The sequence below is a fragment of the Typha latifolia genome, chromosome 8 (genome assembly GCF_019914945.1).
Source record: "Typha latifolia isolate L0001 chromosome 8, TyphaL0001v2, whole genome shotgun sequence".
Classification (NCBI taxonomy): Eukaryota; Viridiplantae; Streptophyta; class Magnoliopsida; order Poales; family Typhaceae; genus Typha; species Typha latifolia.
In genome coordinates this window covers 9782492-9805330 of record NC_133093.1, presented here as the reverse complement: position 1 = coordinate 9805330, position 22839 = coordinate 9782492, and the positions used below count along the sequence as shown (strand labels likewise).

Genomic DNA, 22839 nt, shown 5'->3' with positions numbered 1-22839 from the left:
TAAAAGAGGAGACGAGATTTACTAATGAGCTTGATTACTTGTCAACTTTGTTACCACCGTGCAAACTATTCACAAAAATTTATCTACTGTCAAGCCTTTTTTTAAAAAAAAATTAGTTTGATTGAACAAATAATAGATTGAGTCACTAAAACTATCTCCAATGATGTCAATTTAGGGGACTGATGGTAATTGCTAGTCAAAAGTCTCGTAACCATGACAATGTACATCTTCTACTATGGTCACATGTTACAGTATTAATGAAGCACACTTGGGTTAATTATGTCTTAGACTCCTCAATTAAACGTTCTATACATTAACTTACAAACTATTCTAAAAAATTTTAAGCTGTCATAAAATGATAATTTTTTTATTTCATATTTTAACACTCCTCTTTATTTATGAGCTGGAATATTTTAATGGGCCAATAAATTAGTTTAATTTAAATAAGTAAAGTTTTATATTTTAAGCAAAGCAAAGAAGAGCATGTTAGTAATTTCATGTATTTGATATGAATTTTTTTATTAACTTTGAACTAAGTTTTAAGTGGAGCCCACACATTATTAATTATAATTTAATGGTGAAATTAATTTAGCTCAAAGTGTACCTATTCTTCTAACTTATGCAAATATGAAACTCTAAAAACCAATATTTTTCTAACATTAATACTAGGAATTTTTCAAGGAAAGTAATGCCCGGATAGGGGGGGGGGGTGGGTGGGGGTGAGGGGATAAAATTTTAAGATCTCAACCCGATAGCCCATATCGAATCTGAAAATTTGGATCCAATTACGTGTAGTATAAATACCGTACCGCACGCTTTATACTTTTGTGGGCCCATTGCTTCTTAAACCCTTCTCTAGGGTTTTATCACTTCCCGCCGGAAAAACCATTGTACTTCTCCTTCGTCTATCTTCCCTTCCTAACCGCCGGCGGCGACCCCGTTGCCGGAGACTTATCTACGTCCTCCAATATACAATATTGGTGCCAGGAAGGCTTGGCCTCTCGTTAATCGGCGATGGCATCGAAGTCAAAGCCGGATTACGAGGCTCTCCGCGACCTCTTCCGCCCCCACATCGAGTCGTTCGACTACTTCCTCGACGAGGGCCTCGAGAAGGCTATACTCTCCATCCGCCCGGCTGAGATCTCCGACCCCTCTACCGGATCCAAGCTTAGAAATATCCTTCGATACCATCCTCCTCTTGTTTCTTTCTTCCTTTCTTTATTTCTTTTCTGTTATTGCTGTTCTACGAGTCATTGATCCTTGACGGAGATTCGATACTATCCTTTGAGAAGGCCCACGTGCTCCCGCCGATGAAGGAAGGCCGGTTGAGTGCACCCCTTTTCCCCTTTGAGGTTAATGGCTTTGTCAAATTTGTCTGATTTTGATTTTTGTGGGACTACTTGTGGGTTGACGCTGTTCTTGGTTCAATGGAAGCAGTGCAGGCAAGCGAGAACGTCTTATGCAGGCGAATTCAGGGTGGCTCTTATTTTGCAGTACAATGAGGGGGCTGCCGTGAGAGAAACAATCAATTTTGGGCGTATACCCATTATGCTGAAGGTGTGATTGCATGACGATCTTATGTTCTTATTTGATTATCTTTTTTTTTTTAATGCTTTTGGCTGATTTGCTTAATGTGATTAAAGGGAACTTGCGATTGTTATTTGAAGATAGATTTAGATGCAGTATCACAGGTGATTGTCTCTTGTTGAACATTTAGGAAGAAAGGGGAGGCTGTACTGATTCTTTTGTAAAATATTTCCATGTATTTATATGTTCAAAGAGGTAGGGTTTATAAAATAACCTCTGATTTTGTTAGAAGAATAAGAATGTGATATGTGATACAGTAACCCACTTTAACATGAGATATACATAATACAAGTAAATCCATGTATAATGTGATATGTGCATGCAAGTTGTTGTGCTACATGCAAGCATGGGGCATATGGTAGAAGCCACGCCATTGTTCATTTAAATTAATCAGTTTTTTTCCTTCCAATAAAGAGTGGATCTTTAGCCGTTCATTTTGTTTTCTTGTTAGATAAGAAATGGGTATGTACTTGATCCTATATTTTAGCTTGAATTCCTCTTTTGTAGGGAGGTAGTTCCACTCCTATGCATGTATTGGTGTTACTAAAACTAGGCAAATAAAGAGAGAAATGGGACTATGGGAGAGCTGTTTTGCTAGAAACCTTGCCTTAGGAGATTTTCCATCTTGAATTTAGCTACACACATCTCGAATTTGGATATCTAGATATCATTTAGTATTAAAACCAATGTTCCTTTGCCATGGCAAATAGTAGTCACTCCACCAATGTGCGAGTTCGTGATGTCCTCGAGCTTCTAAACCAACAACGAGAGGCCTTCCAAATCATGGTGCAGCATACTAAAGCAATGGAGCAACAATCCAATACCATGGAGACATTTGTGGAAGAAATTCAAGAAGAAATGGCGAGCTTGCGAGAACAGATCCGTGAGGCATCCCAAAATCGTTCACAACCATCTTCGGCCCCTCTTCAGTTAATCATGATGAGGGTATCACCACTGAGGCAACCAAGGTCGAGCTTCTACAATACGATGGTACAGAAGACCCTACGGGGTGGATCTTGCAGGCAGAACAATATTTCCTTGCCTCAGAGGGTATTTTATGTGTCATTTTCGCTCAAGGTTAAGGCCCTCTAATACTACAAGTATCTACAACATGCATGAATGTTTGATGAGTGGACTTTCTTTGTGAAGGCACTCAAACGTTGTTTCGGTCCAAGTGAGTATGACGAACCCAAAGGCGCACTCAGGAAGTTGCGACAAATAAGTTATGTTGTAGCATACCAAGAGTAGTTTAAAGCCCTTGTAGATTAGGTCGATGGGTAGTTTGATTGTTTTCTAACGCACACCTTTGTTAGTGGCCTCAAGGAGGAGATACAAAACACCATCAGTTGTTTCGCACAACGTCTCTTACCGAAGCAATCAGGTTGGTCTTCATGTGGGAGCAAAGTCATAAGACCCTCACAAGTTGTTTCACTTAGTGTCTCTCATCGAAGCAATTGGGTTGGTCCACATGCAGGAACAAAGTCGCAAGGCCCTTACATCAGCTTGGCTGACTGCAAATATACTCTCTTCATCTACCACTAAGAGCCTGACACCAATTATCAAGAAGCACACTTTTGCAGAGATGAAACGGGAACATGGGCTATGCTACAATTGTGATGAGAAATTCGCTTTGGAATGCCGTTGCAAATCTCAAACCCTTTTTGCTAGAATTCATAGAGGAATCCACCTTAGAGTTAGAGATGGATGTCTCCATTGACCTTGCCCATACCCAACTTGCCATCGCTACATGCATAGACGGGTATGCAAAAAGCAAGTACCATGCACATCATGGCACTCCTAACTCAACGACAAATCTCCATGCTAATAAACAGTAGGAGCACGCACAATTTCCTTGATCCAAGTGTTGCCATTAAAGTAGGACTTCCTAGGCTTGCCAACGACTCCATGAATGTGATAGTAGTAACCAACGGTGAAACACTTCGCAGCGAAGGCCAGTGAAAGAACATCCTGCTGCAACTCTAAGGTACATCTATTATCATTGATTTTCATTTGCTTTCATGGCTGGTTGTGATGCTGTGCTAGAAGCCATTTGTTTATGTACATTAGATCATATCCTTTGGGATTTCAAAAACTTAAAAATGGAATTCAAGATCTAGGACCAACCATGTTATATTAAGGGAGTGCCACATGGAGAGTGTGCCATCATGCAACATTGCTACCAAACCATGCACGTGGCTTCCTATTCCATCACTACTCCATATCTCCCAACATCCCAAGCATCAATATTCTACCACCTATCCAAGCTCTCATCCAATTTTATGAAATTTTTGCTCCACCCAAAGGTCTGCCACCAAGTCGACCTCATGACTATAGTATCTCATTAGCTAATAATATACCAGTAAATATTCCCCCTTATTGATTCCCAATACTTGTGATGGATGATCTATGTGATGAGCTGCATGGTGTGATCTCCAAGTTGGACCTTTGCTCCAGGTGCCACAAATATGTCTCCCGGGAGGACATTTTGAAACTACGAATTTTTGGTAATGCCTTTTGGTCTCAATAATGCCCCATCGACCTTTCAAGCCTTAATGAATAATGTGTTTTGGTCTTATTTATGGAAATTCATTTTGGTATTTTTCAATGACACCCCATTTATAGCTGTGGAATGGACGAGCATATATCCCACTTACATATTACTTGAGTCGCTTTGGCAACATCAACCACATGTCAAGCTCTCTATATGTAGGTTTGCATGTTTCGAGGTGGACTATCTGGGTTACATACTCTCTTACGAAGGTGTCTTCATTGATAGAAGCTAGATTGCTTGAATACGAGCATGGCCAATCTCGAAGACTATCAAAGCTCCTCGTGGTTTCCTCATACTTGCCTATTACTACTGCAAGTTCATCCACATCTACATCAAAATTGCACATCATAACTGACGGATGAGTTGAAGAAAGACAATTTTGTGTGGATGGTCGAGTTGATGCAAGCATTTGTTGTTTAACTCAAGCAAGCTATGTCATCCCCACCAGTTTTTGCATTGCTAGGCTTCACCAAAGTCTATGGCATTGAATGTGATGCTAGTGCAATTGAGTTTTCTGAATTTTAGGGTCTACTATGTGAGAATCATAGATGATGGACACTTCCATTTAACAACATTGCTTGAGAGGCTCATGAGGTTTCACTTGTCACATTCGGTAACTATTCCTCTTATTGTGGGTGGAACATGTGCAGTTGTGTTCAATACAAACTAATCGATATCATTTAAGGCGTGATACCGAAGCTTATGAACAATCTCATTACTGACTTTCCACTTTTTATACTTCATCCTGTTCATTTTGTAACTGGATTCCCATGTATTGTTGTGTATGTTTTCCTTACTCTTATTTCCTTCTCCTGCAGTCAAAGCTATGCCATCTAAGAGGTGCTGATCCTCAAAAACTAGTTTACTATAAGGAGGAGGCAACTGAGATGGGAGGGTGAGTATGCTTTTGATGCTTAACTGGTTTCAGCCTTTCAGGGTCTTCTTGAGTCCTGTTCTATCTTGATTGGCACTTGTGTTGATTATCTTAGCTTCTGTCATAACTAGATTTTGCTTTGTACTCACTGTATGAAGTTTATTTTCAGTGCCTATACAGAGGTGTGATTACGTTGTGACTCATTAATTTTATGAGCAGATTCTGGTCATATTAGATTATTGCATAGTCAAGATCATTTGTGAGCTAAAATATGTTTGGCATATTGTTTGTCATGTCTTGTATTTAATTGATGATAAGACAGTGTGAAGTAGGTTGTCCAAGTTAAGTGAAGGTATAATCTCTAATCAAGTCAAAAGAGAAGTCATTAGAACTGTAGCTTGTTCTGGTAGTTCTTTTAGACATTCATTTTAGTCCATCATATGACAATTAGGCCAGTTTTGGCAAATCAAATAGTGTCTTTTTGCTTATCGGGTTTTCTAATGTACTTTGGGACATTATTGTACATCTTTTATCCCTGATTATCTTATTCTTATATATTTTCTTAATCCTTGTTAGGTACTTTATCTGTAATGGGTTGGAGAGGCTTGCTCGTCTTCTTATCATACAAAAGCGTAACTATGTGAGACGCACGCTTCTTCACTTTCAAATTCTTTTAGAGTTAATTACAGTTTACACCTTTATGGTTTGGCCTGATTTTAATATACCCTCATTTATTTTAAGCTTAAATGTTAACTCCCCTGTGATCCATGTCAAGTTGCAACCTTTAATCAACAGTTAATGGGGATATAAAATTACTTAGTTATTCTCGTATACAGTCTGATTTGGTGATGATACATTTAGTTTGGTCATTTAACATCTTGCTTATGCTAGGAAATATTGATACCAACAATCTACGTTTGTTCCAATATTTGGATCACTAATTCTTTATGGGAAGTTTGAAGTATGAATGTGTAAACTCAAATTGGGCCAAACCACAAGGGGTGGACTGTAATTTGCACAATCTTTTGTTCATATTATTCTATTGAATAGAAGTAATATGTGCAATTTTGTTATACTCTTTTTTGCACAAGATCTACTTTCCTTTTGTGGTTCCTTCAACTACTTATAAACATATAATATTTCAGCCAATGGCTATGGTGCGTAACTCATTTCGTGCTCGAGGAGCTGGGTACAGTGATAAAGCAGTGGTCATAAGGTGTGTAATTTGCTTTCATATTTCATAATTGGCTATACTTTTATTGATTTTGGATATTCTATGTTTTGTGTATTTAGGACTTTTGATTATGTTGTCTTTCTATCTTGTAATATCAGGTGACAATAATAGAAAAAATATCTTTATTTCTTCAAGCCTTGGAAAGAATTTAGTGTTTGCAACAGATTTTTAAAGAGTCACATTCAGCTTAGCAGAGGGTATAATATGTGAAAAGTGCTAAATTATAAACAGCAGACTAAAGTCACTATATTTTAGTTTATTGCTACTTCCTCAAGCAGTGTAAGCTATTGCCAGTTACTTGATTTCTTTTCTGTTGTAGTGATATGGTAACCAAAAGTATTGCTCACTCCATAATTTGAAGTTATCAACATCTCGCTTTCTTCAGTTTGTTTGGCACTCTTGTTCTTCCTTCAGCAATCAAAATGGATTGGTAATTGGCAATCCATCTGTAAACAGTGTTAAAAAATTATTTCCCAGTATCTTGTGAAAGCATGTTTGATTGAGATTTTATTGTGAACAGAAAATTAACTGAAGTTCTCTTCTATTGCATAATATAACATTGGTTTACTGTATGCATAGGACAATCTAGCATCAAATTCAAGTTGCATATGGTAAGTGTTGTAGTGTTTTCAAATCTTTTGTTAGCTTCTCCTAGATCAAATTATTGTATCTAAAGAATTCTTATGTTCCATGAGAATGATAATTGAAAGTGTTCAAGCTATTTAAATTTTAAAAGAAAAATGGTCATGCTTATTTTCCCATGCGATGTAATTAAGTGGGAACTGTCAATTTTATAGAGTTAGAAAATAATTGGAACCGTCAAGTATGCAACTAGGGTGTTGGAAAGTAATCTTTTCGTATCATACTATTGATAAGAAAATTAGATTGAATTCATTTGCATTGCCGAAATTCTGTTGGTCTTTATATATGTAGTGTTTGCTTTGATGAATTTTATTAATGTTTATAAATGTTTGATTTTATGAAAATCTAGAATGGTTGTATGGCATCCAAACAGTAATCAAAGAGCTGGAAAGCTTTTGGTGAAAAATCAATTCCTTCTATATTCTTGGATCATTGATTAGTGATCATTAGGTAATTTTCAATGTTCAACATATTGCTGATAAATTGACCTTGTTTATCCTTAGTAGCTAATAGTTTGTGACTTTGTATAATAAATATTATCCCTTAGCTGGGATTGTCTGGCAGTTTGATATCAATGATCTCCTTATGGTACCTGCTGATCCTTTATGCTGTAGATGTGTTCGGGATGATCAGTCTTCTGTGACGCTTAAGTTGTATTACCTTCTAAATGGAAGTGCAAGGCTTGGATTCTGGTAATTGTTCATAGATCAATATGCTCTAATTATCCAAATTCCAAAATCTTGATATTTATGGTGCTATCTGTTTGTTATGTTTATAGGATAAGAGGGAGGGAGTTCTTGCTTCCTGTTGGGATTGTTTTAAAGGTGTGTACATTAGGCGCTTATTGTCACTTCTTTTTCTCGTCAAATTTTAAACATCTACTGTTCTTAACTTTTCTACTTTCAAGTTTGAAATACTTTTTCTTCATCTTGGTGTGTAGTCTTGAGTGGGTTTTGAGCTTTCAAATGTGTTTCTGCTTTATGTACAAGATGAGAAGTAGTGGTGCCCACGCTTGAAAATATATTATGTCCTAGTATTTGCAGTCTTTGATATTAACTTATCAGCTTTATTCATGTTAAGAACCTGAGTTCTTCAGGTGAACATTTAAGCTTGTATGATGGCCTTCTATGTGCACAATGTTGTTGCACAAAGTAATTTATTAGGTTTTGTAAAATCTAGCTTCTATTTCATAGCTTTCACATGTCAGCACAGCTTTCTGGAAGTAGTACTTTATTCTCAATATAGAGATATTGCAATGTTCAGATTATAGATTCAGAAGCATGACCCTCAGAAAACATGACTGAGCAAACTTTTTTCTTGTCAAGTTTGTGATTCAAAGTTCTAGTCTTGACCTTTTAATATTACAGCCCAAAGATTAAACTGAAAGAAATGCAACAACATAAAATTTGAGTTAGTAAACTCCAGAGAGAGAGAGAGAGAGAGAGAGAGATGTGAAGGGTTTGGGTTTAGTAAACTACTTGCCTTGGATTACTTATAAATAGTTGAGAGGCTTTTGAATGATGTATCATATAAGAAACTTTCTTATGGTTATCCTGAAGATTGGGTCGACTAAAATATTTATTTACCACTTATTTTGCAGAATACTGGTTGTCTTGTATAGCTCTAAGTTGAGTTCTTTTGCTACTTGTAAGTTTTGTCAGTTAGTGTTACTGAAACCACCCAAGTATCTCATACCTTTTCTTGCCTTATCTAGTTCATGCATCTTTTAGAATTATTAGGTTGCAGACTTACTGTGCTGTCTTATACTTTTATGTAATGTTACTCACTTTATTTTCGTCTACCTTCATGTACTTCATACTTGCATAGATGCTTGCATGACCTGGGCAAATTCACTTTTCCAGGCTCTCATTGACACTAATGACCGCGAAATCTTTGTGAGCCTAACATGCTGCTACAACGATAAGTATCAAAGAGAAAAAGGTGTGGTTGGCACGCAGCTCATAGGTGAAAGGGCACAAATAATTCTTGATGAAGTCAGGGTGTTGTCGCTTTTCACTCGGTCACAGTGCTTGGGGCATATTGGTATTTGATTCTCATAAGTTTTTGTGCTAGCTGTGATGGCTGTTTTAATCCTCTTTTTAATTTATTTATGTGGTGATGTTATTATTTAGGAGAATACTTCCAACCTGTCATGGATGGCTTCGAAACAGAAAGTCATGAAACTGTACGTTAAGCACCTTACTCTATCTGTATTCTTAATACTATGTTCCCCTGATACATGGAGAAACCCTTATTTTTAATACAATGTCATGTAGGTTGCAGAAGCTGTCCTTAGAGACTTTATATTTGTGCATCTTAGCAGCAACCACGACAAGTTCAATCTACTTATGTTGGTCACTTGATTCCGTCTCTTAATTTCATTCCTTAGTGTTATTTACATTTTCTTTTTCTTGTTTATTATTCTTGGTTTATTAATCTTCTTGTGCTAACATACTCTTGTGGCTGTAGATTTATGCTGCAGAAACTCTATGCACTTGTAGATCAAACTGCTGCGCCTGATAACCCTGATGCACTGCAAAATCAGGAGGTTTTGCTTCCCGGGCACCTGATTGCTATTTACCTCAAGGTGTCTTTTGTTTTCCTGATTTTTTATAGAAGCTTGCATTCACCTTATCAACAAGTCCAAAAATTGAAAAAGTAATTGTCTGCATTACTTTGTTTTGGAATCTTATTTCGTTTGTTTAAGCAACTCTTCTTTTTCCTGGTATATTGTTTGGGATGTTGTTTGTTCTTTAATTTTAAAGAATGCCACTTATCAAGAAGAATATTCTGATGCTAATTCATGACTTTTTACCCTGTTGCCAGCCAAATGCATGAAGTGTTTTTAGTATTTTTGGCAATTTCACACTGTTCTAAAATATGGTTTGCACCAGAATGCATATAATTCTTGCTGCATTGTGAGGCATCAGCTTCATCTATTATGAGTCATTGGTTGGGGAGATATGTATCTGATGAACTTGCCTATGGTAATAGATTTGCATACACAATGCAGCTGGCTGGCTGCCTAAATGTTGAAAAAGTTAAATAGTGCTCCTACTTGTTAATTGTTTCTATCAGTAGTCCATATTTATTTTCTTGGTATGCCTGATTCTTTTGTTAGATTAATTTTGGAACTTCACCATTGCTCTTTATATATTACAATGTCACACTGAATATTGATTGAAATTGTCAAAGAAGTCATGTTTGATCTTCTTTTCATTCTTTCAGTTGTTTCCATTTTATTGTTCACACATTATTTTTATTTGTCGATTTCAAATTTATAATGTCAATTACTGTTCTACATTTGCCTAGGCATATTTGTTTTGCCAGATCTAGGTGGCTAAAATAAGGAAGCCTCTTAGAACACTGGTCTTTTTTTTTATGGGTGTCAAACTGCCAATAAATTATCCTAGCATTTCTTTTACCTAATAATGGTTTCCTGGAGTCATCCTTTATCCACATCCGTCGCTGGAGAAATTATCTCATCTGAAAGAGTTCCTAGCTGAAACAGTTTGATTCTTTTCTAGGCTCTGAAGAAATTTTTACATATTTTGAAGTTTCACTATTTCGAAACTCTGGTTTTAATTCTCTTTGATGGCCGAGTTTGTTGCAACTACAGGAGAAACTTCAAGATTGGTTGAATAAGTCAAGACGTCAAATTCAGGAAGAGATTGCAAAGAAAGATAACTTTCAATTTAAGAACAGTATGTTGCTATAACTTTCAATTTAAGAATTGTATGTTGCTTATGGCCCTTTTGGCATCAGAAACTGACAATTAATTACTTAAATTCAGTATAGTATTTCTGCTGGAAGGCCTTGCTTGGAAAATTTATGTTTTGCATTGTCTCATTTTTGTGACTATATTTGCGACCTCACGTATCATGGTTTACTCAGATTTCTTTTGGATGCTTTTGAACGGCTGATCATTGTCTTATGTTGAAATATTAACTTGATGACTACACGTCAAGTTATTTGGGAATAGATTCAAATAGGCTTCTATTTTTAGACATAAACGATACCAACATACATGCAGAGTTCCAGAATATACTTGATGACTACACGTCAAGTTATTTGGGAATAGATTCAAATAGGCTTCTATTTTTAGACATAAACAATGCCAACATACATGCAGAGTTCCAGAATATACATATTAACAGTTATGTTATCTAAATGAACATGCTGGATTTTTGGAACATCAGAGTTGGAAAAGCACTTTCCAGATTTATAGCTGATATGAATAAATATCCGAATGTTTAAATGGGTTTAGCTCAAATCTCATACCATGTGCATCTCCCCTTGCTTCTGTTGATCATTGATGAGTTCTTTAAGGTGAAAATATGCATAAACTTTTCAAGTCATCATCATGTCTATCAGAATTAATAATCTGAAACTTGAAAGCACTTGGATTGTTCCATTACTGCTAATTTTTGCAAGAGAACACATGCATACAATATCTTCTTTGTAGTAATTACAACTTGTTGAATTTTTGTGTTTTCGCCTTTTAGGAAATATGATACCTTAACCTGTCTTTCATACAGTGCTGCAGATTAAGAAAATTTTAGCTCGAAGTTCTGGATCAATAGGCAGAGCCATGGAAAGTATGATAAAAATTGGAAGATTAAATACATCTTCAGGTCTAGATTTACCTCAGGTACTCTTTTTTTTTCTTCAATATATCACTTTTTGTTATTATTTTCAAGCGTTCATCATTTAGCGGCAATATTCTTCACAGTTGTTGATTTGATCATTAGAATTATTATCTAATTGCTTGTACAAAAAAAGCATGTAGATCATTAAGAGAGTCCCTCTATACATTATTCTATCTATTTCTTTTCATTATATTACTTCCAGTAATTGTTTCTAATTTAGATTGAATTTGATGTTCACAATGTGATATTAATGTATCTCTAGGTTCTATCTTTTGTGGACAACATCGGTATAACTAGATAAAGCTATTTCATTTTCATGTCAAAAAAATTTCTTCTCTTAATATTTTTGGTCAGTTATACAGTGATGCCTTAAACTATTGTTCATTTTCACATAGCCTCCCTCATTTATTTTTTTGTGACAATTTGGTCCCTCAATTATTTAATATCTCCCACCCCTTTGACGGGTTAGGTAAAAAAAAATGATAACTTACCATTTACCATCAACTTCTCACTTTTTCTTTCCTCTTAATAAGGGTAAAATGATCCTCAGAATCAGAGCACCTAAAATTGACCACATGATAATCTGTGAGAATTTTTTAATGAAAAAAAAAATCAAATGGACAGCTAAAATAAGAGACATTTGGGAGATTTACAAAATTGAGGGGGTTAAAGTCCCACAGAAGATAAATGGAGTTTATGTGAAAATAAACAATAATTCAGGGGTTTGGATGTAATTTTCCCTTTTTTTCCAAATACATCCCAAATTTTATAGGAGATGGGAAATGGGGTTTAAGATTGTGTGGAACAGATTTAAAGATTAAAGCATGAACAATATTCAGATGCCAAATATCAGTTCGCTTTGCTAATAACAAAGAGATAATGACTCAAAATGGGTGGACCGCAAGATTGGTCAAGTAACTGCTTGACATGGATCTCGTTGTGCCGAAGACTGATATGAATCTCTTGTTTTGTTTACATTCATGTTCCAGACCTTAGATTATCTAATATTCTTAGTTATTGGCTGCTTGTGTACACAATTACACATCGTCTTCTAAGCATACATACATGCAGGCCTTTTTACAAGATTTACCTTTATAGGCATTAACTATCAGCAGTTTTCTTATCAACTAGAATGATATGATTTCCCTATGTGAGTGTTCATAGTAGTTTTGATTGATGCTAAAAATTCAGTACTATGTATTGTTGTTGGAGCTAATAATTTATTTGTTGATCATAAAATGAGAACCACAAACACTTGGATAAAAGTCAGTTGTTTTTCCTCACTCCTCTGGCTCCTCCATGGGACTGTGAAAAGCCTATGCAAGTCCATTCTCACTAGTAGGAAGGCTTAATATGCTTTTATAGGATCAAACTAGTGTCGGCATGGCAATCTTTGATACTAATTCTACTAGAATAATCTGGTCAGACATGTCAATTATCTACTCTTCACAGGAATCATGGTGTTCTTTTCAATGTTAGCTTTATGTTGTTCAGTGATCCTATCGATATAGAGAAGGTGGTTTGACTAGTAAGAATGAATTTCAACAGTAGATATCAACATCCTCTTAAGTGTAGACATGATTCTCATTAGAACGTTGCTATGTTCTCTTAATGTCATCTGGTATTGGATACTTTAGCTTAATAGTCAAATGATAATTACAGTGAGCAATAGTAGTTCCTTGCGACTACAACTTCTAGTCATTTACATGGTTGATTGTTAAATTATACAATTTTTTCACAAGGGAGTAGGATTTTGTCTATAATGTTTGGACAATTAGATAATATTCTGAATTCTAATACGTCAACAGAGAGAAGGCATGACCATTCAGGCAGAACGGCTCAACTATTGTCGTTTCATCTCACATTTTCGTGCTGTACATAGAGGTGCTTCTTTTGCAAAAATGCGCACAACAAGTGTACGAAAGCTGCTTCCAGAGTATGTTATCTTAATGTTCTGTTGATGCACCTAATTTTGCTGTCTGACTGATTCATGTTATGCTGAAATTTTGATAGGTCCTGGGGTTTCCTTTGTCCTGTTCATACGCCTGACGGGGAACCTTGTGGTTTGCTAAACCATATGACTTCTGCTTGCCGTAAGATTTTGTTTTTTCTGCTACATTACTTTGTTTCTGGCCATCTTCTGGTACTCCTTCATATTTGTATGCTTATAAATACTTAGATTCTTCTCCTTACTTGTTCTTTTGAAGCCTTCTGATTACTCTGACAATATTGTGTCCATCTAGTACAATTGGCAATTGAGGATATTGTTCGCATGTGATAAATCATGTGTTCTTAAGAGGAATATGTCCTTCAGTAAATATGAGACTGTCAAATTTGGAATTTATGTGGCCATTCTTTTACTTTCAAGTTGTCATTGCCAGTTTTTGTTTTGCTAGTGCGACTTCTAACAGTGACATATCTGCCTTTTCTAGGTGTTGCATCTTTCTACAACTCAGATGGAAAAATTAAAGATTTCCTCAAAATAAGAATGTCTATTTTGACTGTTTTGGTTGGTATTGGAATGACCCCACTACTGCCAAAACTTGAGCGGGCTGGTCCTCCAGAAGTCCTTCATGTTCTATTGGATGGATGTGTTGTTGGCTCTATTGCTTCCAGTGAAGTAGAAAAAGCAGTTGCTCATCTCCGAAGTTTAAAACTTTTTGCACTTTCAGGGGTCTGTCCTCAATTTTGTAGCTTATTTGTTATTCTGCTTCTCTGTGCATTAAGAATAGTGTTGGTGATGATAATTTTTTACAGATCCCCGAGGATTTGGAAGTAGGCTACGTACCTTTGAGTCTTGGTGGGGCCTATCCTGGTTTGTATCTTTTCACAAATCCAGCTAGATTTGTTCGGCCAGTCAGAAATCTTTCGCCTCCTGATGGAAGTCAAAATATCGAGCTTATTGGTCCATTTGAACAGGTGCAACTTAATTTCATCTTTTCTTTGTATCTTCTTTATTACATGATTAGTTATTTTATTCCTATTATGCATGGTTAAACTGACAATTTTCTCTTTTTTTTTTTGCTGATTCACTTAGGCATCTATGGAAATAAGGTGTCCAGATGGTGGTGATGGTGGAAGAAGAGAATCATTTCCTGCAACACATGAAGAGATTCACCCAACTGCAATACTTAGTGTAGTTGCCAATCTCACACCTTGGTCTGATCACAATCAAAGTCCTCGCAACATGTATCAGTGCCAGGTTTCTTCCCTTCTCTTTACAGTTCTTCTGAAAAGTGAAGTTATGTTTGCATGGTGCTAACTCTTTTATATGTGTGGTCTTAATCTTTCTTCTTTAGATGGCAAAACAGACAATGGGTTTTTCATCCCAAGCTTTAAGATTTAGGACAGATGTCAAATCATATCATCTTCAGGTATAATTCATCTGATTATCTTCCATTCCATTGGAGGGCCATTGATGTTGGCCTATAATAAAGATAAAAGTGCTACATTCTCATCTTTTTTAGTAGAACGCTTTATTGTTATAATTAAATTAACTTCATTGTTATTTCAGCCTTATATTTTTGTCTGCATAGTGCATATAGGTATTCTTTTTAGTAGAACACTTACGAAAATCTGCAGAAAAATTGAGGTTCTATTATCATATCTTCGCCCTTTCTACATCAACCTCTGTAAATTTTGTAATTCATTATTTCTCCATAGACATGCAACGTTTAAATTTTCTAGAAACTACATTGTTTTCATTACTGCAGATCATGTAAAACAATGTGCACATGGTACTGGTATTCTATATCTCCTGTAAATCATGATACTTTAAGATTCACATCTTTGGTAAGACTTTTTTTTATCTGTAAAGACGAGGAAATTCTCTGGCTTATGATTTTATTAGAAAGAATTAGTGAGCTTAAATATACCAAAAAGGAGAGAAGATGCTACTATTTATCTACTGCGTGATCTTGAACTTCATCTAGCATCATAAGAGGAAAGGAACATGGGCATAAGAAAGAGAACATAGGAAGAATATGCTCCTGGGGAGTGGTTATATTAGCAAATTTAGGCTGAAGGTAATCAGATCTATATACTAGTCTATATATCCTTTCTGAGTTTAGGCCTTGTTTGCTTTGAGTTTAGGGATTCCTCCTGAACTGATTCAGAGACATCTAAATTGGCTCGATAACCAAACATCCTTTTATCTTTCTCATATCTAATCAAGTTTATTCTTCAAAAAATTAAGACTAAGAAATGAGACAAATTAATCAAATTCAGGGTTTAGCCTGAACCAAACAAGGCCTTATTAGCCGGCTTTCCGGATGCGCTGTATATGCTTGGAGGTAATCAGATCTTTCTCGCCTTCACCAAACCAAACAAAACCCTGAGCTTTTGAAAAGTTTCATCAGATGTTGTGTTGAATGTAACACTTTGATATTCGAAAACTTTACCCTTCCCTAATCATATAGTTGGATTATGTTACTAGATTGCTAGCATTGTCCTTTATTTGGTATTTTGATCTATCTTGCTTAAGGGATTGTCAGTGCTTAATCTAGAGCCAGGTTAGTAAATAGTATTCTTGTGTTAGCTTATTGCCTTATTGGTAATATTGTAGTTACCTCTTATTGCTCAATGTCTGATTTAGGAAAAGTTTCCCTGAATTATTCTACTCTTAACATCTAATTGGCTCTTGTACTTAATAAAATTAAGGGCTGAAGCTTGTTGCATTTATTTTACCCAATGCTGTAACCATAGGGCATTATCCATTTATTCACTTGACCCAACTGTGAATTTGAATAGATTTATGGAGCGATAACAATCTCTAAGCCCAGTGACAAACTCCAAGTTCTAATATATTTTTTTAGACACATTGAGTATGTTGATTTCTGGATCTGTTTTTACTGCCGTTATGCTACTTATTATTTTACTGTTTTTTGTCTAATGCTTGTTAATATTTATTTCTTTTTGGATTTTGTTTTTCCCTTATTTCTGATCATCCCTTTTTCTTTTTTGACATTTGCCAATATTTCGTGCCAAATAATATTTTATTGTTTTCTTTGCATGAACACTACCTAAATACTCTTGTTTAGACTCCTCAATCACCAATTGTGCGGACTGCTACGTATAGCAAATATTCCATGGATGAATTCCCAACAGGAACAAATGCTATTGTTGCAGTGCTTGCTTACACAGGGTATGTTTAATCATTGTTTACGTAGTTTCATTGTTATAACTTAGATGTTATATGAAATGTTTGTCATTGCTCTAGTTATGATATGGAGGATGCAATGATTTTGAACAAGTCATCTGTTGAGCGTGGTATGTTTCGTGGTCATATATATCAGGTTTGTTTCTTCTTGACCTATCTGCTGATGCAATCATCTGCTGAGAAGCATTACATATCATTAATTTTCTTAGTTACCATGTTTTCAATTCTTTTGATAAACTACATCCTTATATATTTTATGCATGATGCATCTGATTGCTTAAAATTTTGTGTTAATAAAGAGATGTTTGATTTTATCTTGTTTTGTCCTTGGTTGTACTATGGTAGAAAAACTTGTGCATTTGTTGCTAACATCCTCTTACTGTTACTTTATCTTCTATTACTGTCAACTATAAAATATGCACTGTTTCTCTATATAATCTCTGTGAAGTTGGAAGGCATTGATTGAAGTGAAAAATTGTGTAACATTAGGTGAAAATATTAATGTGTCCAAGGATTTGTACTGTCCAAAGACTTGAAGGCACAGTACATAGGAAGAGTGCTGGAGGATGGAAGATGTAAATCTGGCTGTTGTTTTCTTAGAAAAGCTCATGTAGATATACTGTTGTCATGAACAATCATACATTACAAGTTTACAACATCTATTACACCGTAAATATTGCCTTTCCACTTCTGATAAAGTTTTGGCCATTGTGGTGGATTAAGTTGAGCCTTCTGGGGGCTATATCACCGAATCTACATCATTTGAGCCTAGTTTTTATGAGCCTATGACATCAGTATGATTTGTATACATATCTTATTGTTATGAATATAGTACAATGGTTACGATTTACTTATGTTTCCTATGTTAGATTTATCAAATTTAGATCATTTGAGCCTAGTTTCTAAGAGCCCATGATATCAGTATGATTTCTATACATATCTTACTGTTATGAATATAGTACACTGGTTATGATTTATGTTTCCTACATTAGAGTTATCAAATTTACTACATTTTCTGTCTTAGTTTCAAGGATAAGTAGAGCAATCTTTGTATGTTGGGTATATGGTTGGTAACTTTCCTAATAAGATGAATTTGGCACTTATCTATGCAAATATTCCAGTTGTCTTCATCCAGATTTAATTTCTACTCACTGGAATTTGATAAAACCACTAAGAGCATTTCTGGTTTCCATGGGCTTCATTGTTATGCAGACAGAATCCATCGACTTGGCAAAGAAGCATGACGGAGGAGATCACATTTTAGAAATCTTTGCCAGGAGCAATGATAGAAACATGAACTCCTCCTCAATTGATTCAGATGGGCTTCCATACATTGGAGAGGTAGTTATTCACTTATTTGTGTTAGAGGATAGTTATTTTCCCTTCTTTTATGTAGAGCAATCAGGAAATGCACTTACTTCTGTTTCTTTTGTGTGTGTGGGCAGATGATATATCCAAATGAGCCGTTGTATAGCTCATATAACACACTAACCAGTGTAACAAAACCTACTAAACTAAAGGGTTCAGAGCCAGTATTTATAGACTATGTTTCTGTTGATGGTACTAGCTCAAAAGGTTACATGCAGAAGGTAAAATCTATCGTTCCATACCCACATGTATTATCTACCTATCTATCTATAGGGAGGGACTCATATATGTATTTGATGCATTTTACCAGAGGGAGATGAATTTACTTGGTTCTGCACTTCTGCTGATCTTGATTCTCTTTACATAGAAATTTTTTAGGAGTTCTTTTAGAGAAGGAAATCTTCTATATTTTACAACAATATACAGGTTAACACGGTCAACAGTATTCCAGTTTCTATAACACATTGTTTCCTTCTTTCAGGTGAATATACGCACCCGCCGCACTAGAAATCCTGTGATTGGTGACAAGTTTAGCAGCAGACATGGGCAGAAGGGTGTCTGCTCTTATTTGTGGCCTGATATAGACATGCCATTTTCTGCAGTTACTGGGATGAGGCCGGATCTAATTATCAATCCTCATGCATTTCCTTCGAGAATGACCATAGGAATGCTTTTAGAGTCTATTGCAGCTAAGGTAGTAATACTACTTTTTCTTCCTTTCCTATTGCAGAGAATTCATGGCGTACAAGTCTCTTAAGCATATGCCAACTTATTACATTCATATTGTAAAAACAGTGAAGTTGGTTTCAACTTTACGAATTAGTGTTCTTATGCCACCTGTTGGAATGGTACAAAACTTAATGGAGCTATATTAAATTTAGCAGCTTAATAATGAAATCTACTCATGCTCAGTTTCTACTACCTTATAGTAGTTTATGTTCATATGCTTATCTCAATATCCTGAAGGGAAACTCTTCTTGGTAGGGAGGAAGTCTGCATGGAAAATTTGTTGATGCAACTCCTTTTGCTGCCTCAGTCAAGGAGGCCAACGAAGATAAGACAACAAAATCAAGCTCTGTAGTTGATGAACTGGGTCCGCTGCTGGCATCTTATGGTTTCAATTATCATGGATTGGAGGTTCTTTATAGTGGAGTTTTTGGCACAGAGTTAACTTGCGAGATATTCATTGGACCCGTTTATTATCAACGTCTACGACATATGGTCTCCGATAAATTTCAGGTAAGCTATTCTTTTAGTACTTCATCTCTATCTTCTTTTCCTGGTTTGGCGCTTTGTAGACTGGCAAAGTACAAATTATGCTTCTGTTTTCTATTATTGCAAATCCAATATATGCAGTTAAATTATTAAAAAATTAGTCGAGAATTGCCAAAAAGATTCTTGCATTTAGGACAGCGAGCTACGATAGAATGGTAGATTACAGAAGTTGTGACTTTGGTTATTTCCATCCTATTTAATTGATCAGGAATCTGCGATTGAATTCAAAGATAATAAAACAGCATAAGGCCTTCATAATTTGGCATTTCTGTTTTCTTATTAAGATGGAGGAAATAGTTTTCATAATGCATTATTCTTCAAGGTCTATGTTGCTGATCAATGTCAAGGCTAGGCAGAATGTTCTTGTGATGAAATGACAGATAATTCATTCATGGTGAATTGAAAAGATACCTTGTTTTCCTAGGAAAATTAAGTATTGTCATGGGGAATAATTCATCGAGTTAAATGATGGGAATGTATTCATAATTTTGAAATTGAAATATGTTTAGTATATTTAGTCGGTGAATTACAGTGTTATTTTCATTGCAGTCAAACCTTATTGTTGTCTTCTTTCCTAGATCTGGTTTTGCTATGAATCTTATGATTTAGCTATCTAATGCTCTCCAAGTTTGGACTTAGTTTTAGACTTTTAAGAAAGAAGAGAATGACAAAGTTTGACTGCTTCTTTAAAGTTAAACTAGTTTTCTCATTTCAGAGTAGGAGATGAACTAATCAGTTGCAACAATCCCATACAAGCCCTATTTTAAAACCAAAACAACCATGTGATTTGATTGTTAAATTTGATCATCTTAATCCGATTGACAACAACTGTTGTTTTCAAAAGGAAAACAATGCCAATATAACTTCAATGAAGGTCAAGATCAGAAGAACGGCATTTTGTTAATATGTGGATACTTTAGGCATACATTGAAGATATCTACGTAAGGAATGTGTAGGTTGGGAATAGTTGGGCCATATAACTAGCCTTCACATGTGAGGGTTAAATGATGTCTGGTTGAACTTATAAGTAGGAAGTCGATGAACAGCTTTTATCAGGCTCTGATGTAGGTGGCTCACCTAGTGAGGCTGAGTAATGGAAAACAGAAAATTAGTTCAATTGTGCTTTACTTTTGCTTCTTAATTGTGATATTGATTGTGTCTTACTTGGTTCTTTGGCATGTCAGCGTTCCATGATGAACGTAACTACTGTATTAAATGTAGTCAACTTCTCCTCCATCTAAGTGTAGGAGAATTTTGTTGGATAGATCCCCTCCATCTGAACTTACTGTTGCCAGTCCGTAAATGCCCCTACAACTGGCCTTAAAGGATGCACTCATTCCTTAGGTTTTCTACAACTACAAAAATGATACCAACCTCTAGCGGGTGGATTACCAGTTAATTAAATACTTTGAGAATGCCAATCAAATACTCTGAGAATGCTCGTTCTTTGCGATAAGCCTTTTCTTTTCTTCTTGCTTTTACTCTATGATGAATCCATATGTTCTAGGATAAGGCAGAATATGTGAATTTTCATGCTTTTGCTTATGTCGCTCATAAAAAGCTCAAGCATCACTTTATAATAAGTAGACACTGTACTATTGTAGAACAATTAGTACAGCTTATGTTGTATAGACAATGCTCTTAAAGGCAGTCAGAGATTGCGAGCGGTCACTTTACTGCCTAACACCTAGATGGTATATGGTAATATGGACACATGTGCAATTTACTTTTAAAAGCAGTTTAAAATAACCATAATGATTAATAATCCTGTCTAACAAGTTAGAAATATCAATATGTATCAACTAAATATATTAACTGTCAAATACTTAATAAAAATTTAGAAAACTGAGAGATATGGGAGTGAAATAGTCGAGACTTGAGAGAGGCGAAAGCCACGCATAGCACATTGCAGGGCTGTCCATATGGCTCCGCGATTATGTGCCACCTAGAGATGGCGTCATATATGTCTTCTTGTGTATCTTAACCTGATTTTATTTAACTCATGTTAAGATAGTTTTTATTGTTTATCTGGAGGACACAACTTGTTTACCACCCTCGCGTGAATGAACTGGAACCTTTTTGGTAGTGTTGGAACGTCTATGCTTGCCTTACAGAACCTGATCCACAGTTCCTTCTGCTATTCATACTAGACATGGGCTATTTTAAATTTGTACATGTAGGAATTCACTACCAAGTAAAAGGTGCTATATGTTGAGTCGGTTAAGAAATATTATAGTTCCTAGTACTGGATGGATGTGCTCCATAAATCTACTATCCTCACAAGCAAAGGAATAACAAGAATAAATAGATCTTCCAGGCTTTATAACTTGAAGATCAAATTGTAAAACCAGAATCAAGTAGGTAGCTTTGCTGCCACTGAACAAACCATACAGGCATACAACCAACAACAGCTGCGTAAGTTTTTATCTGAGTTACAATTATATAAATTACAAACTTCTAGTGTTGACATTCAATTGCCATGGATAGAGTTCTGCTCACTGTTGTTCTATACATAGGTTCGTTCTACTGGAGTTGTGGACCAGATAACCAGACAGCCAATAGGAGGAAGGAAACGCGGTGGAGGAATCCGTTTTGGTGAAATGGAACGTGATGCGATTCTGGCTCATGGAGCTGCTTATCTTTTACATGACAGACTCCATTCTTGCTCTGATTATCACATTGCAGATGTTTGCTCATATTGTGGAAGCATATTGACGGCGACCACCATCCAGCCACAAAAAAGGGCAGTGCGGGAGATCCATGGTCTACCACCTGCAAGAACTCCCAAGAGCTTCACATGCCATGCCTGTAAAACAAAAAAGGGGATGGAAACTGTTGCAATGCCTTACGTTTTCAAGTATTTGGCCTCTGAATTAGCTGCAATGAACATAAAAATGGAGCTTCGGCTGAGTAATAAAGAAGGTGGCTGAAACTGAGAAAAGGATAGAAGATACTGGGATCTTTTCTCTGGTCATCCCATAGCTGAAAACATTTGGGTGTGCAAATCCTTGAGGCTCTTCTCTTTGGATCAGGGGGGGAGTGAACTCAGCTTTTACTTTAGTTCCAGAGTGGCTGGCATCAAGAATGATACTCATGGTACCTTGTTGAAGTAATCCTATAGACAATGAGAGGCAATTTGTAACTTAGCTTAGAAAGAGAATCCGTAGTTGGGTACATTACACTCATGTGTCTGTGTAATTTTTAAGTTTATACTGTATAAAGTGCCATGGTATGCCCAAACATGTGATAAAGAGTAAAATAATTTTTACAATTTCTGTTTCCTTGATAGTGTATATGAAGAAAAAAATATCTTGATTTGGTATCAGATAAATAGTTTATTTTACATGTTACAAGTAAGTGTTATTTGTCTCATAATTAAATCTCTTTCCAAGAAAGTGTTGTAACTTTTTCAGGGTTATAGATGCTTATCGCCTTGATTTGCTGGAAGATTTGGAGAGAGAAATGGCAGTATCTGTAATCGCCTTGATTTGGTAGAAGATT

General features: G+C 35.8%; 1 protein-coding gene across 2 annotated transcripts; it reads left to right on the top strand.

Annotated features, from left to right (window-relative positions):
- The first annotated feature begins 874 nt into the window (after positions 1-874).
- On the top strand, positions 875-22663 carry LOC140793653 (DNA-directed RNA polymerase I subunit 2). 2 transcript variants are annotated; one of them, XM_073145276.1, is made up of 27 exons: positions 875-1174; positions 1279-1352; positions 1438-1557; positions 4957-5033; positions 5589-5652; positions 6158-6228; positions 7503-7580; positions 7667-7712; positions 8751-8931; positions 9021-9073; positions 9165-9238; positions 9358-9475; positions 10508-10592; positions 11427-11539; positions 13346-13473; positions 13551-13630; positions 13970-14211; positions 14295-14456; positions 14575-14739; positions 14837-14911; positions 16577-16680; positions 16756-16831; positions 17908-18036; positions 18141-18284; positions 18545-18757; positions 19048-19302; positions 21855-22663. In XM_073145276.1, exons 1-27 carry the CDS (start codon positions 1015-1017, stop codon positions 22266-22268), a joined length of 3501 nt encoding a protein of 1166 aa, XP_073001377.1. In that variant the 5' UTR covers positions 875-1014; the 3' UTR covers positions 22269-22663. The 2 variants fall into 2 exon arrangements, with proteins under 2 accessions (XP_073001377.1, XP_073001378.1); XM_073145277.1 differs by lacking the exon at positions 18141-18284.
- The last annotated feature ends 176 nt before the right edge of the window (positions 22664-22839 follow it).

What these genes read in the sequence shown, in the direction of transcription:
- LOC140793653 (XM_073145276.1), top strand. Translation starts at nt 1,015, where the DNA reads ATGGCATCGAAGTCAAAGCCGGATTACGAGGCTCTCCGCGACCTCTTC. An exon ending in TACCGGATCCAAGCTTAGAA is followed by an intron (nt 1,175 to 1,278) that starts ATATCCTTCGAT and finishes GAGATTCGATAC; the next exon opens with TATCCTTTGAGAAGGCCCAC. An exon ending in GACAAGTTCAATCTACTTAT is followed by an intron (nt 9,239 to 9,357) that starts GTTGGTCACTTG and finishes TTGTGGCTGTAG; the next exon opens with ATTTATGCTGCAGAAACTCT.